Source organism: Castor canadensis, chromosome 5 (genome assembly GCF_047511655.1).
Source record: "Castor canadensis chromosome 5, mCasCan1.hap1v2, whole genome shotgun sequence".
Lineage (NCBI taxonomy): Eukaryota > Metazoa > Chordata > Mammalia > Rodentia > Castoridae > Castor > Castor canadensis.
In genome coordinates this window covers 51,771,083-51,787,868 of record NC_133390.1, presented here as the reverse complement: position 1 = coordinate 51,787,868, position 16,786 = coordinate 51,771,083, and the positions used below count along the sequence as shown (strand labels likewise).

General features: G+C 35.6%; 1 protein-coding gene across 1 annotated transcript in view; it reads right to left on the bottom strand.

The window, feature by feature from the left end:
• Window positions 1-12,172: 12,172 nt before the first annotated feature.
• The window catches only part of Zpld1 (zona pellucida like domain containing 1), a 67,041-nt gene continuing 62,427 nt past the window's right edge, over window positions 12,173-16,786 (bottom strand). The window contains exons 10-11 of the mRNA XM_020154933.2: window positions 14,976-15,005; window positions 12,173-14,562 (exon numbers count right to left, since the gene is read on the bottom strand). Coding sequence (XP_020010522.1) covers window positions 14,387-14,562; window positions 14,976-15,005 — 206 coding nt within the window. The 3' untranslated portion in view covers window positions 12,173-14,386. The remainder of the gene's footprint in view (window positions 14,563-14,975; window positions 15,006-16,786) is intronic.

The window sequence follows — 16,786 nt, the reverse complement described above, 5'->3', positions numbered from 1 at the left end:
TCTTAGAGATAGCACGATAAACTTATGTCCCTATCATCTCCCTTGGAAGAGAAGGGGCCTCTAACACATAGTCAAGTATGTCTTTTGGCCATTAGTACTGCAGTAACCTGCAGTTGGGCAGCCTGGGAAAGGGACAGGCTGAACTTTCTCCAATAGACAGGTGCTCAGATGTCCTAAATTGATGCTCAAAAACTGAATTCTTAACTTTAGTAAATGCCACAATGTACCCCCCCAGCACAACAATAAAAAAGAAATATAAGAGGGGAAAAAAACCTGAATTCTTGTTTTCAGAGATAAGCTTTATCTTTATTTGTTTGTGTTGCCATATCAAAAATGCTATAAAAGCAGGGCACCAGTGGCTCACCCTATAATCCTAGCTACTGAGGAGGCAGAGATCAAAGAGGATCATGGCTTGAAGCCAGCCTGGGAAAATAGTTCAAAAGACCCTATCTCAAAAAAAAAAAAAAACTAGCACAAAAAAAGACTGGTGGAGTGGCTCAGGTGTAGGTCCTGAGTTCAAACCCCAGTACCACCACAAAAAAAAGTGCTATAAACTGAGTGGCTTGTAAACAACAAAAATTGACTGGGTATGGTGGTGCACTCCTATAATCCCAGATACTCAGGAGGCAGAGGTAGGAGGATTACAAACTGTAGATGGCCCAAGAAAAAGCTTGAGATACTATCTGAGAAACAAACCAAAAGCAAAAAGACTAGGGGTGTGGCTCAAGTGGTAGAATGCTTGCCACCAGGCCCTGAGTTCCATCTCCAATACTACCAAATACATATATATATTTTCCCACAGTTTTGGAGGCTGGGAAATCCAAGATCAAGGCACCTGCAGATTCATGTCTTGTGAAGGCCCATTTGCCTTCTATGGATAACCTCACTTTGTGGAGGAGGCCTCTTTCATAAGAATACTATACAAAAGACTCAAGAGAGGTGTCTTTCAACATTGGTAGCACATTGCTAAGAAAATGTCACTTTTTAATCACCTACTAGATACCCTACCACTCAATACTATTGCTTTCAGGATTAAGTTTCAACATGAATCTTAAGGGGACACAAACATTCACACCATAAAAATCTTGGTGGTATATAAATGTTTTTTCCAATAAATAACTTAGTAATATACAATATATTTAAAGTAGTGTCTGAAGGTTGGATTTAAGCTCTTGAAGACATGTTAAACCCTGTGAATGTGGTCATTCTGCTTATTTATTTTCTCATTTGCTGAAGTATTTGGTCTTTTCCCTTATCTCATTCCATTATGACTACTAAGGCTGCCAAAGAAAATGCAGATAGGACCCTAGGTTATGTATTTGGAAAGGAGGAGCCATCGTTGTCCTCCTCTGGCTTTATGCTATGTGGTCTGGAGAGGTGCTGATGAAGCAATTACTCATGTACGGCCTTGAACATTTTCATTTCAGTTTTTGGAAACATGCTCATGTATTTACAGAACATTAGCATTCATACTGAAGGAACTGTTATCCCCATTTTAGGGATTAGAAAATTAACTTGGGGAAATAATAGCAAATGCAAATCTGTGCTTTTTCTAAAGCATGGAGCAAGGTATGCTCAAGCTGTCTCGCATGGTGGGTCCTCAAAAATATTTGCTAAATAAATAAGTTAATGGATGATTTTTTTCTACAAAAGTAACATGTTTTGGGATACAAGAAAGATTGGGAAGAGATGTGAAACTACAACAGAGCTGAGGAATAAAAATAGTACTTATACTTACTAATAATTGCTGTTTAGTAAATTTCAGTTATTTGATAAGTATCTTATACCAATTTATTCCTTAGCAGAACTGACAAAGTTTGGTAGTGGTATTTTTCATATTGTATACATGAAAAAAAAACACAGGCTATGTATGTCTCAGAGCTGGAATTGAAACTGAGGTGGGCTGACTTTATAGCCTATGCTTTAAACTTCAACACTTCAAATAGATACAAATTAAGAAGTCAGAAGACACAGTAACAGCAAAAAACAAGAGCAATAGTAAGGAGAAATCAGACAAAATGGAAGGTCTAATCTCTATTGTATGCCTGCCCTTTGGCTAGTTACTTTACATAGATTATCCCTAGTCCTCAAATTAACTCTGAAAGTTGATATGAGAATCTCACTTCATGATGAGGGAGCTGACATTCAAAGAGCATCAAGTGACTTCCCCAAAGCAGTGCAGGTAACAAGTGATGGAAATGATTCCTATCAGTTCCAATTCCAAGGTATGTGACTCTATTTTATCCTAAACGCTGTTGTTGGAGACTAAATCTACACAACTGGACAATTTGAAAATTTCCATTACCAAATGCACTCTGTGTCACTGAGTATAGTACAGAATGACAGAAAAATTCAGGTAGGTGGACCTTTGATCAGAGAATAGTCTTTCTTAATCTGGCAAATTGATTTCCTTTAACCAGATATGTATTTTACTGCATCCAAAGGAAAATAAGTTGCTCTGAGAAAAATGTACACTCTATCCCTGCCAGGCCAGTTGAAACAGCCGTGGTGTTTAATAGGTCAGAGATAAGTGTAATCAATGAGACTAAAAAGCTCTGCAAAAGAGAATAGATTGGTTTCTTAATGGAGGTGTGTTTCAAGTTCTAGACACTAGGCAGTATATACCCTTTTCTCTATTTGGGGATTTATAGATGATGCCACATGTCTATGTTGATCTCCTTTTAACTTTCTGGAGTTGATTTCAGCTCTAAAATTCTAACATGAAATAGAATTGTAACCAAAGGCAATGAGATCTCATCTCCATCAGAACAAAGCCAAAAGCCAAAAATAAGCATGACTAAAAATAAAAGAGTGGAGAAAGATGTATTACCCACAGCAGGTAAGGAGAGCCCAAGAGTTATTTCAAACCAGGGCCCTCCCTTAACAAAGGAAGCATGGTGATTTTAATTGGAAGCCTACACATATTCATACAGTAAAGTACTTTAGGTGTGGACCACATCCCTGAGTATGCTCAATTAAGGAATACATTCCTATTTTAGGCATGGTGGCTCATGCCTATAATCCCAGCTATTTGGGAGCCAGAAGTAGGAAGATCCCATCTCAAGGCCAGCCCGGGCAAAATTTAGAGATATCCTATCTAGGAAAACAAGCTAGGCATGGTGGTACAAGCATGTAGCTCCAGCCAACAAGGGCATAAATAGGACTGAGGTTCAAAGTCAGTCCCAAGCAAAAAGCACAAGACTCTATCTGAAAAATAACTAAAGCAAAAAGGCCTAGGCATATGACTCAAGTGGTACAATGCTTGTCTGGCAAGTGTCACAAAGACCTGAGTTCAAACCCTAGTACTGGCAAAAACCAAAAAAAGATTACTTTCCTGAGCATGTTCGGTTTAAGGTTTATGGTTCAAAACAGAAGTTAGAGGACACAATCTTGGGCATGTTCAGCTCAAAGTAATGAAAGTACTCAAAAGTACAAAGTAATGAAGCACACGTTTGACAGGTTAAAACGGAAGATAAGGACTTTCTCTAAAAAGTTTGAATTGAAAGAAAAATAACACTTTGATGGTACACTAATATAGTAGTTGGCCCCTCAAGCTCCCTGCCTTGCTTAGTTAGAGACTGACAGACTCTATTGAACAGCTTGTTAAGCAGAATATATGGAATTGTGTCCCCAAAGTTCCTGATTGAGTAGATCTGAGCCAGTTCCCAGACAATACTGATGGTGTCAGACACGAGTCCACAACTCTGAGGACTAAGGCACTAGGATTATTACAAGTTTCCAAGTTATTTTTCCTTACTTCAGACCAACATTAGTCATTATATATCAGCTATCAGGAATGTGCAATAAAGTTTTTAAGTAATGCTCAACTACTTGACTTCAAGTATGTCAAGGCCACAGAAAGTTCCAAGCACAGATTTGCAGAGCTCAGGTATTTTATACTGAGTTCCACATTTTCCTTGGACTCAGGAAGCTCAGATATAGCTGACAAGTAAAATAAAAGTTAAAACAATAATGTCTATAACTTTGCAATTTATGCATAGTAACTATACAGTTTACATTCCTTAAGCTAGCCCTCCAGAATCAATATAATCTAGAAAGCTTCACCTGTTCAATAATGTCGAACTTGCTCATTTTCCATCCAATAATCAGAGAGACATAAGGTTTAGCTCGTGTTTTGCAAATGGTTTTTTAAAAACTAATTTTCATAGCTTCACTGGGAGCTTAGAACTTTTATAGTTGTCAAAGCTGAACGAGGGGAAGCTATGACTGACTGTTTCATTCTGACAGTTCCTTTGGAACAATTATTTAATGTGAGCATTATTTAAATGTGAGAGTGGAATGAATATATCTTGGTGTGCTTTTTAAAATTTAGTCTCAACATCTTATCTTCCATCTACATTTAAAGCAGTACATTATTCTTTGCTTCCTGATTTCCATTTAGAGTTAGCACAGAGCTCAGATATTGGAAAAAGTAATTTTGACTAAACAGCAAAAGATAAACATGTTGATGTGCTATCTTTGGCCCTGTTATTCTCTTAATCTCATCTGAAGGGAAAAGAATGTTGATTTTAAACTGAAGCAAATTTGATCCTTTTTGAAATGCACAGTTGACAATTTAGCAAACCACACAGTCTTTGGAGCTTTATTTCAATCCCCCTGAATACCTATGAAGTTACTTTACTGGTTGCCATTTTGGGGAAAGATCCTGATATGAAGATAGTTGATGAACAGAGCTGCTGCTGCCTTTCTCTTTAGACTGGAGGGAACAATGGTTACATCACTATGGAGTTATATTGCGAATGTATTTGCAGTCGAGTCCCGGCCTCTCATTTTTAAGATATCTTGTAGTAATGGAGGGATTGTGGAGAGTTAAGAAAGCAATTATCATTGTTCTGACAGGAAGATGAAGTCAGGTGCAAAAGAATAGGAAATAGTTACTTATTTACTTCAAGAAATGGGTAATGTTCAACTGAAGGGAGTAATCTGAAGACTTTCTGTATCTTTTTTCACATTCCATTTCTCTCAAGAATCAGCAGCCACTGGTGTTATACTCATTCTGGAAATTGCCTTTATGTACAAATAGCATTCATCACAGGCAGCTTTTCTCAGCTCTAAAGGCCATGGGCAGCACAGATTATTTGTAAAATAAAATAATAATAATAATAAAACTACCATGAGTATGGATTTTTTTTCTAAGTGAGAGGGAAATTTTCTGATGTAGTTTTCAAACATAACAGTCATCATCTCCAAAGAGCATGTATAAACAAAATTTTCATTGTTGACAAAATGAAGATGATAACGATGCTTTTCAACCATTTCCCAGAGCATAGATTCGTTTCCTGTGTGAGTCTGGTTGTGTGGCCATAACAAATGCTAGCAATGTGGGAAAAAGAAAAGCACAAATGAAAACCAATGAGTTGGATAGCTCCGGCACTGCTGTCAGTAGGTACGAGAGTCCCCCAGATCTGCTTAGTATGCTGCCATTGAATATGAAGCACACTGCAGATCATTTGCATGTTAACTAAAATGTCAAAAGTCTTTGGGAAAAAACAAAGCCACTGCATTTTGACTATCTCTCAGAAGAAGTTTGGAAATTTGTTTCCTTTTTTCCATGTGCTTATTAGATTAGGTACAAAGAATTTTTTTGCAGTAGATGAAACTAAATGAAGTTGAGAATTGCTGCAACTAGCTCAAAAATATAGACAACATACTTTCTTTAGCCCCTGAATTAGACTACTAAAAGTACTTTCTTGCTTAAATTATTTGGGTATTTTTTCAAAAAGAGAAAATGTAAGAGAGTAATATAAGAAAACTTGAATTACTTATTTTTCATTATCAATAAATTATTTCTGTCAATTTCCTTTTTTCTATGTGAGCTCATATTAATTATGTATGTGTGTATATGTATATATCCTGATTTTTTTCTTTTCATATTATAGCATAAGCATTTTCTTATTTGTTAAATGTCTTTTGAAACTGATTTTTCAGTGTGCACTTATCTCACAGAGAAGTATCACAATACATCTAAGAATTCTGTGTTTGGGAATATGTAAATATCACTACTATTTTGGTATTAGAGATAATGCAGTGATAAACATCCTTGTACATAAAACAACATGTCTAACATTTTACAGCTGTGAGTCAATGGTGTCACTCTTTGACATTAGTGGAAGTCAAGTCTTCTGAAGATAGCCAGCATGAGGATGCTCACAATAAAGACTACATTTCCCAGACACCCTTTCTGGTGCAGCAACTACATGACTAAATTCAGCCCAGTGTAACAGGAAGGCATTCTGCTGCAACTCCCAGGAGCCTTCCTTCAGTTATTGGTGGAATATGCACTGGGTCTCTTTTTCATACTTTTTTTCTATTTTAGAGCAAGGTCCGCAGGCCAGGAACAGTGAGACAAAAGACTCCTTCCCTGGGACTGCATGTAGCACAGCTGCCAAGCCAGCCCTGGAAAATTACAGAAAACTTCTTTTTTTATAGTGAAAATGACAGCGAAGTTTATTAGGAAATGAATACACTTTCAATAGCAGGTCGTCTCAAAAAGAGAGGTAGAGGACGATTACAAGAAATGTGTATTTATTTAATCAATTGCTATTTTATGTCTCCATTATTTTTAATAGAATGTAATTCTAACCAATACAAACAGTGCTTTGCTCTTAATGAAGTAAACCTAACACATATCAACACTATCTATAATAATTATAATTTTATTACATACTAAATCAAATTTCTAGTAGTTTGATCTGCTATTAATAGCACATAAAACACATATCTTTTTTAAAACATTTTTCAAAGGCTGAAATTTTCCCTGAGAATGTTCAGTTCTTTAATCTTCATTTTTCAGAAACACTGTCAGTAATTAATATACAAGGAACTTCACTCAACCCTATAAATCTAGAGTTCTTTGTTCTCTTCATTTCTGTCCTGTCCCAAGTGGTAAATGAGAACTTGATCTAGGGAAATGCTTAAGACATTAAATAGGGATGACTCCAAAAGGTGAATTAACTAATCACATTTGGAAGGCAGATTAGGCTTCAAATATATTCAAACAAAAATGTAGCTTAAATCTCTACAAAATAACATTTATATTATGAGGTCATTAGAGTATATACTACATATAAAAGCATCTATAAATAATAAGTATTCCCTTCTGCTTTTTCTTCTTTTCCATTAAATATAGATTTTAAAATATCACTTATATTAATAGAAAAGGCTATGATCAAATTATGATTCATAACATTCATTTCTCCTAAAAATTCAATTGTATAAATCTTTTGGGATAATTCTTGAACTTTTTGAAGCCATTTCCTTCTATCATTGATTTATAGTAAAAATATATAATATAACCTAAAAATTTAGATATCTTTTGAAGAGTAGAACAATTTTTTAAATCTATTGATCTACATAATCCTCTAGTAGAGAAGTGATTAGATTTAAATTGTACTAGAGATTTTACTACTCCCATACTTCTAGAAAATGTTATTCTCTTAGATAAAGCAAGAGAAATTTGGTGTAATTTGTTTATAGTTCCTCTGTTTCTAAAGAACTTGAGGCCAGGAAATTTGGGAGTATGATCTAAATGTTCTTTTGACAATACATAAGAAAAGCTATAGATGTTTCAACATCTTGTAAAATTTATCTTTCAATCTGAAAATAAAGTGAATGATTGGTAAATGACTACTTTAGACACAAATTTATAAAGGCAACCAGCCTTTATTTCCCTGTGCCCTAACAACCCAAAAGAATTAAAATCAGGAAATAGGAGTCAAAATTATGCTGATGCCTAGAGGTCACTCAGAGTACTAAGATAACCACTTGGCCCTTTTAATGAGGAGACTAATCTGTATCAGGACGAAGAGATTCTAATTACATGCTCTTGACTTTAAAATGTGCATGGAAGCAATGCTAGGAATCTCTCTGTATAGCTATCTTTATCTCAAACTAGCAAAAATGCTATGTCTTCCTTATTATCTCTTATGTTTTCTCTTCAACAAATTGGAGAACAAGAGGGTAGACCAAGTTGTGCCCGGAAAGGGGGTGCATATGTGGGAGGGGTTTGGGGGAGAGGTGGCCTAAACAATGTATACACATATGAATAAATGTAAAAATTTTTAAAAATTCAAAGTGTGGAAGGAACCATGCAGTGTGATAGAAAGAAAGAACCAGCTTTATGACAGTGATTCCTTCTGAGCACAGGGGGAAAAGGCTTAGATTAGAAAGGTGGACATAATGGACTTCAACTTACATGCCAATTTATTTTTATGTATCCAAAATAATTGAACCAAAATATGCATACTTGTTAATCCAGGATGGTAGAACTTCCGTGGTTGTTACATTTTTTTATGCATGTTTATATAAATTTTAAAGTTTAAGGAAGTAAAAAAAGATTAAAGATACCTCTAACTTCTCTTAAAAATATTTTTGCTTGTACTTAGCCTCTTTTTTTGTTCTCAAACCCCAGTTCCAATCTTTCCTAACTAACTCAAATTATGTATACATGAAAATTATATAAAACTCCCAGCATGTTGAATCTTATACACAGAAAGCAAAAGCAAGATTGAAGAGAATTCCTGTGGATCGGTGGAAATACCTATCCCAGGGGAATGAGCACATGGATTTGGGAGCCCCTGGAAATACCTATCCCAGGGGAATGAGCACATGGATTTGGCCAAGCAGAATTCTTTATACAAACAACTGCAAATGCAAAGCCAAATGTGTGCACTCTTCTTTAGCCTTGAGTACTTCTGTAACAGTTTATTAATTAAATAACCATATTGATTTAATCATAATACTCATGGTAACTTTAAATGAGACTCTCATCCAGTCCTAGAGGTACAAATCATCTATGGTACAAGGCTACAAAGCATTTTGAATGATTAACTTGTCAAATAAGAGAACTCTCCTTATACATCCATTAACAAACTAGAAAGAAAGCATTAAAATTTTGATACGTCTTTTAATGAGTGATAGTGAATCATCTTTGTTCAACATCGTATTTAAGGAGAGAGGCAGGATATCAAAAAAGAATTCCATGATTCCTCTCACTCAAATGAGATTATTGGTTTCAATTTCATTTACAATGTGGATGCTACATTCTTCTCTGCTGTTATGTTTCACCTATCACATACACATGGTAGCAAAGCAAGTTTTAACATCATAAATCAGTTCTAATTCTCAAGTAGTAAATAATTACTAAAAAACAACTAGATTTCCTTTAAGGTAAGTTTTCATGTCAGTCAGTTGTTCACAACTGTTGAAAAAAAAATAAGCTACTCAACTACAGACAGAAGTAGAAATTGCTTCAGGAGCTGTATAACTTTGAGTTAGAGTTGAATGGAACTGTCAAGCCACAACGCTCCCAGGATTTTCCCAAGTTGATTAGCCAGACAAGCAGGACTGTTTAGTAATGGATTCTGCTTTGGGCGATGCTAGCACAGCTATGCGCCTAATGAAACCTAACTTGGAAACTTGGGCCACATTGTCTTTGAAACATCAGGACAGCATGAGAAGGGATTGTGAAGTAACTATGCTGGCAATTTAAGTGAAGAAGGAAATATCCAGATACTTGAAACAAAGGGGGATTGGAGATTTGAATTATGCAGATAAAAATCTGAGTTATCAATTTCACGTTGCCAAAAATACAAAGTAGTTTACAAATGAAGATTACTGAGCAGAGATTATGTGTAGAACAAATGAGCAGAAGTCCTCAGACCAACAAAACACGGAATTAATCAAGGCTATTTTAGTCTCCTGTGTCATTCAAATGTGCAGGCTGATGCTGTTTGCCAATAAGCTGTCAGGCAAGACAGTCTCACAAACATGAAAATATAACGTTTTATCCAGTTTCCACTTACCTTAAGCCTCTGGGGAGATGCACTGACATCATGTGGAATGTAGATAAGATACTGGTGATTCTAGTTCTGTCTCCTCCCGGTGGGTGAACTCAGTTCTTCTAACAAATGGCCCCTCCTTCTAGCACCCAGCGCTTCCCTATTTCATTTCCTCCCCAAACTATTCTGCAACCCTGTTGTATGCTCTCTACTGCTCTGGCCTTTTGTCACTGTTGATGTCATTACTTCTCTCCTTGCTACCAGCACCCTCTGTGCCAACCAAACAGGATGTGAGCCCAGTGGATTTTTCCAGCACATACCTGTTTCTCCCATTGTTGTGGGATAATTCAACATGACTTCAGATCTCATCCTTGCCCACCTATGTATGGCCTTATTTTTCTTCCACTTGATCCATTTCATCCAGTTCACATAAAATAGGACCTTCTGTTCATGAACCTTTACCTCTATATATTAAATATTTCAAAACCACTTCATTTGTACTGTGAAATTTTATAGTACTTTGAAGGCAGAGAGTGGTGGCTCACATCTGTAATCCCAGCTACTTGGGAGACAGTGATAGAAGAATTGTAGTTTGGGCCATTACCAGGGAAAATGTTAAAGAGAGACAACCTGAAAGAACAGCCTGGTCTGCTAGTATGCACCTCTAATCTCAGCGATGCAGGAGATGTCGATAGGAGGATCACAATTCAAGGCTTGCCTGGGAAAAAAGTGTGAGACACAGTCTGAAAAATACCTAAATCAAAAAGGGTTGGAACTATGACTGAGAGCACTTGTCTAACAAGCACAAGGCCCTGAAGTCAAAATTCAGTACTGCCAGAAAAATATTTTGTAACACTTTATTTATTCATTCCCTAATGTCACCAGATTAACTAGGAAGTTTTGCTTTTAAGAGAGTGATACATCCAATCAGTTGAGAACCTGCATAGAACAGAACACCTGACCCTCTGTGAATGAGAGGGATTTACCTTTTATGACTGCTTTTCAAGGTTGGACTTTGTTTGTTTGTTTTTCTTCCTTTGGACTTCTGGTTTGTGACCTGTAGACTTTCTGACTGTAACTACACAGTCAGGTCTCATGAGTCTTCCAGCTTGCCAACTACATATCTTAGGACTTGTTTAGCCTCCAAAATTATATTAGCCAATTCCTTATCATATACATATATCATTTTATTTTGTAATATAGTTTATATATAAAATACTATTTTGTATATATCTTTATATGATAGCCATATGAAAGCATATATAAGCATGTATGTATAAATAGATACATAAATCTTATTGATTCTTTTTCTTTGTAGAATTCTCAGGAATGCACCAATTCACTCATTTTTGTTTTGCTTTGTTTACTACTAAAGTATTAATAAAAATTTTTTTCATTACAAATTTATATTATATGATGTGAAAGATCTCCCACTTATAAATAACTGAAAAGCCTCATTCCCAAAAGCAATTGATCAATTATTAGATAGTCTTCTTATAAATATGGGATAAGCAAACTTTTTTTTTGTGGTAATGGGGTTTGAACTTAGGGTCTTGTGCTTGCTAGGCAGGCACACTTGAGCCACGACCCTAGCCCATAAATGTTGGATGAAAGTAAGTATGTGTAAGGCCACATGCTCTGCGAATTCCCCAAATTATGCCTCATATGTGTTCATAAATAAGTAACTCCCATGAACTTTTCCTACTCTATTCTTCTCCAAGTTTGCTGCCTGTGAGGCTACAAAAGTAACCTACCATGTTCTGCAGCTGGTAATGCACCTCTTGAACCATCATGCCTATGTTGCTCCCAAAGCTAACTGCAGATGCCTTTGGACTTGGTGTAGTGGTCATCTCTGTAATACTCCCCTGAGTCAGGAAAAGGATTTCAGTTCAACACTGTCTCACTTCCAAATCATTCATTCCCAAGGCAAGGCATGACATCCAGACCCTGCTAGAACTATTACAAGAGACTGATCCTCTGGGCAGAAACTGAACTCCTTGTCTTTCCAGGTTTTACTGTACCCAACAAAGTTTTTAAATATTAGTTTCCATTTTAGTCAGAGCTCAAGCTCTAGGTAAAGGCTCATTGCTTTCCTCAGCTGGTCTCCAGGATATGTCCCCAATACAGGATATTAGGGAGGATGTTCAGTGCTAAGAATGCAGATTTCATCCACTTGCTGTGATCATCAATCTGCCCTGTTGAAGCTTATTTAGACTAAATCTTTCTCAACCCTCATGAACAGAAGAGGATGTTGAGAGTAGGAGGAAGAAAAATCTATTTTTTTAAAAAATGAAAAAATATTTCAAGGTATTCATTTATAATTATTTTATTAAACAATCATCTTTTACATATCATCAGACCTTACCCCTGAAGTGCAAAACACAGTTTGAGGTATTAAAACTGAAAGGACATTTGCACATATTTGTAAGGTTTTCACACTATAGTAACTATAAAACTCAACAAAACTAAATACTACTGATAACTGTAGGTTTATAAGCACAAAACTGTATGAATCCAACCTAGTTTATCTCACTATAGAACTGCTTCTTCCATTTATGATGAAAGAATGGCAAAAAATAATATGAGACTGAAGTTGCTCCCAAAAGCTACCAAAATGATGTATGTCCATTATTCAGTTCTGTAAAATGGAGTATACAGTTTTAAAGGTCAACAGATGAAATAGTACCCATCTCAAAAGCATAAAAATCAAACTGACAAACGAGCTTCAATGATGTAATGTTCTAGTCACAGAATTTAATTCTCAGATCAATGGCAATTCACTTAAGGTATCTGAAACAGACTTACTAGAATATTTCAGTGCTCTCCACGTGCATATATAGTCACATAGTACAATGGTTAGTGAATCATGTTAATGCAGATGAAATTCAGAATGGTCAATTTAAAGTTATTTTGAAATAGCATAGGATTATTAGACTGGGTTTCTAAGTGATTTAAACTTTTTTTAATGTTGAGAAAATTATACAGAGAATTTCCAGATCCTATTTCACTTTGTGTCTATACCTTGAAATAGAAAAGTCAGGGTAATTATATAGCTAATTGTTTTAATATAAACACTTGCTCAAGCAAATTGAGGAAAGGTTTTTTTTTTATTTGATAACTGATTTAATTATTAACTTTCAGTGTAGATACTCCACTTGAAGCAAATCTAGAATTGCATAATGATTCACAAGTAGTATAGTAAGATAAATTCTGAACAATGGGTCACAACTGTTGAACAGAAATGAGTTATTATAATTGGGTAGATAGCTTTAACAAAAAGAGGGATTTGGTTCTTGTTTATAAGAACATGGATTGCTTAAAATTTGGCCTTTTAAAAACTTTTTACAAAACTTATAAAGTATCAAATGTTCTCACAGTCTATCATTAGAGGAAAATGTTTATTCCATGGCAATTCTGACACTTAAAAGAAGATGCCTTAGGAAAAAGGTCACTTTAGACAATTTTTTCTTCCTGACATCAAACATTTGAGGAGAAAAGATTAGTTTTTCTTATAGATTCCAATAAAGTTCTGCAAAGTACACTTAATCTAAGTTTCCTCTTTATTCTAGGATAAAAAAAAGACATTGTTAAACAGAAAAAAAAACGTATAGGAACATCATGCTCATGGGGTGGCAACGATGTTCTCTTCCCACAAACAAGGTTTATTTTCTCATGTGATGATTTTTGAATTAAGAAGAATCTTTGCACAGTTGACTCACTGCTGGAAGCACAGCTGCAACAGTGGCTAAACAGTTTACCAGGAAGAGAGTTAACCCGTGCTGTTGCTGTCACACGAACCAGAAGAAAACTCATCTCAGCCATTCCTATCCAAAGGAATAATGATCTAGAAACACAGTATTCTTTGGAAGTTAACAGCTATTTTTTTTACTATTTGTTACACACATGGTATTCCAGATTATAATACATTCCCCAGAAGTTTTTTTGAGGTGTTTTTTTTTTTTTAATGAATATTTCAGACATGAAAATCAGCCCAAAACACAGGAGGTCAAATTGGCCAGTCCAATACACTTATATCCCAAACTGGAGTTATCAGGAATAAACAAAAAGTATCTTTCATTTTAGGGCCACATATACAAATCTAATACAATTGCATTGGATTTTAATGTTTAGTGAAAAAAAATCCAACAAATTCAATTTGTTTCTGTGTTCACCTTTCATCTTTTAAAGCAACAATCAAAAGAAAATCGAAGCTGGCAATGTAGTTTAGTGTTAGAGTGTCTGCCTCACAAGCACTAAGGCCCTGGGTTCAATCCCCAGCACCACAAAAGAAAAAACAATGAAAATAAAATGAGATATGACTGATCCTTAAGATCTAAGTCTTGTATATTTTTTACTTGTCAGTATGCCCACTGGTGCCATGAAAATAGGGTTGGCCATATACATAGGTGACAACAGCAATATTATCAAAACCCTTTCACTATCATCATGCTGATGAGTTACACTGTGAAATCTACCAAACCTACAAATATCAAACGTGGCTAGCATTCAACACAGATGGAACACTGACTGCAGGCACACATAGTACAGTCAGTGAAGCCTTCCCCCAAGAGCAGGACCTGATAGAATTACTCAAAGACTGGGTTTCTTATGCCATTCAACACCAAACTGGTAGATCCCTTCCTGTGGAGCAGAGCCAGTGAACACAGGAGAAGGGAAAAGCTCAGGACTCCAAGGATGACCATTCCCGATATTAGTGTGCTGGTGATGGCATTCAGCTGGAAAGGAGGAGCACTCAGAGAACCTGCAAGAAATGACAGATGCAGTCGTAAAGCCTCGTATCATATTTATCATATTTATCACCTTCCTCCAGTTGATGCTGCGAACACCCCCAACACCAGTGTCAAATAGAATAACAGCATGACATTGGGTTACGCTACAGTCTATTTGACTGTAATTCAACACAAAATCCAAAGATTGTTTATATGGGTTAGAACCCTAGTATCCCACAGGCAGCCAAAAACAAAAGAAAACAAAACCTCAAAGGCTTTAAAATGCTATAAAAATTGGCCAATAGATCACAAATAAGTTTTAAAAATCCTTACTGAATTGTTATCTGAACTATAACAAACTTATAGAACTAGGTTCATTACATTTAGCTGATTACAATTTTATAACCAATTCCCAAATACTTTCAATATATGTTAAATATCTTACCAAGGTGTGAATTGTTGGTTGGAGTCTCATCTGAGGAGAAAAAACATGAAAAGAGAAGTGACGTCTTCCAAATATTTACCTTTGCTTCCATGACTCCATAATAATATTTACCTTACATCCCCACTTACCTCCAGCTCAAGCAGTGTGGAGAAGTCATGAATGAAAGTCCTTAAAACATTCTGCCTTCCCATTTTCTCTTCCACATGTGCTGGAGTCTGTTATCTATCTGTTTCCCAAGCCCACATTCTGCCACTACCCTGAGTATACAAATATAATTGGGAAATATATTGCATCGTATTCTTTCCTGCCAACTTTGTTTCATCATTATCTCTGCACTCAGGTTAGTGGGGCCAGTAATTGTTAACAGCTATTACATTTTTTATGGACCTATAACCTGCCATTTGTTATTCTGTTCTAGAGAAATATGCATTTTTTAGTGTCTCTCTATCTTAAATGTTGCCAATTTGCCCAACATAATCTGCAAAAACATCATTTTAAGTTCCAAGAAGATAAATTCACACTTTATAACTAAATGAAAGGAAAACATGACTTCTGAGCTTGAGTTGTAGTTTTATTTGCATCTGTTAAGTAAAAACCTGAAACTGTTGCGTTTTCACTTTTCCTTGGCAAACATTAGATGCGATGAACACTTTCACTTGGTTTCCCAATTTTTGTTATCCAATTTGTAACCATGTCACTATTAACACTTGAACTTATACATCTAGTATATTTCATATATGTGTTAACATGGATGTGTATGTGTTTGAAATTGTTATTTAAACCATAAAATGAGTACAGGTGCCTAGACTATAAATATTATTATTGTTAATGTATGTGTAATAACACACAATTTATAAAATCCTATTTCATATCTTATCACATTTAATCCATGTGGTTCAGATATCATTGCTACCCCCATTTTACAGATGAAGAAACATCCATCTGTCACAGCCTCTAAGGCAAAGTAAACATATTCTAAGATCAAAGCTCCATTTCAGAGTTCTTTTTCTAAATTAATATAAACTGGCTAAGTATGGAAAATATTTTTGGTTCTGGAGATGAATACCTTAGCTATATACTCCAGAATTAGTACTCAAAATAATTAATGGGAGAACTTGTTGAGATATTTATAAAGTATGTGTTGTCACTTCTTTTCATACACATTCATCTAAGAGTTGTTATTTGATCGAGAAGTACAGTGCTCAGAACTAATATGGCACTAATTTGTAGAATCTTTTAGAAGGGTGCAGTGCATAGCAATAGGACAAAAGAAAAAAATAACACAAATGTTCCCTATATGGAAATCTGAGGACAATACTAACCTCCAGTCAACACTACTTAGTAAAGACACTTTCTTCTCATGGAAATGGATAGGGTGAATGGACTGTGATCAATTCATCCAAAAGATTACTATTTCCTTTTCACAAGACAAGCTGCCTCAATGGAACATAAGGGGAGAATATATCACGCTCCAAATTTCTTCCTTTTTTAATTTTTTGGAAATCATATTTAACTACTTTTAAAGTGTTTTTAGTAAAGAATGGAAAACTCCTTCCTTCTAAGTGTTTCAAATAAAGCAGAAGTGCAGTGACCAGATACACACATCTTTGTATCCTGAGGATCATAGAAGTCAGAGTATCTCCTCCACTCTCCACATTACCACCAACTTCTGTAAGAATAATACCCTAGTTGGCACCTGTGAGGACCTGTCTGTGGACAAAATCTCCCTGTATTGGGACAAATCTTCCCATGCCAAGTGAAACTGGCTCCAGATCCCAAGACAGAAAAAAACATCAGCAGATGGCTGAACT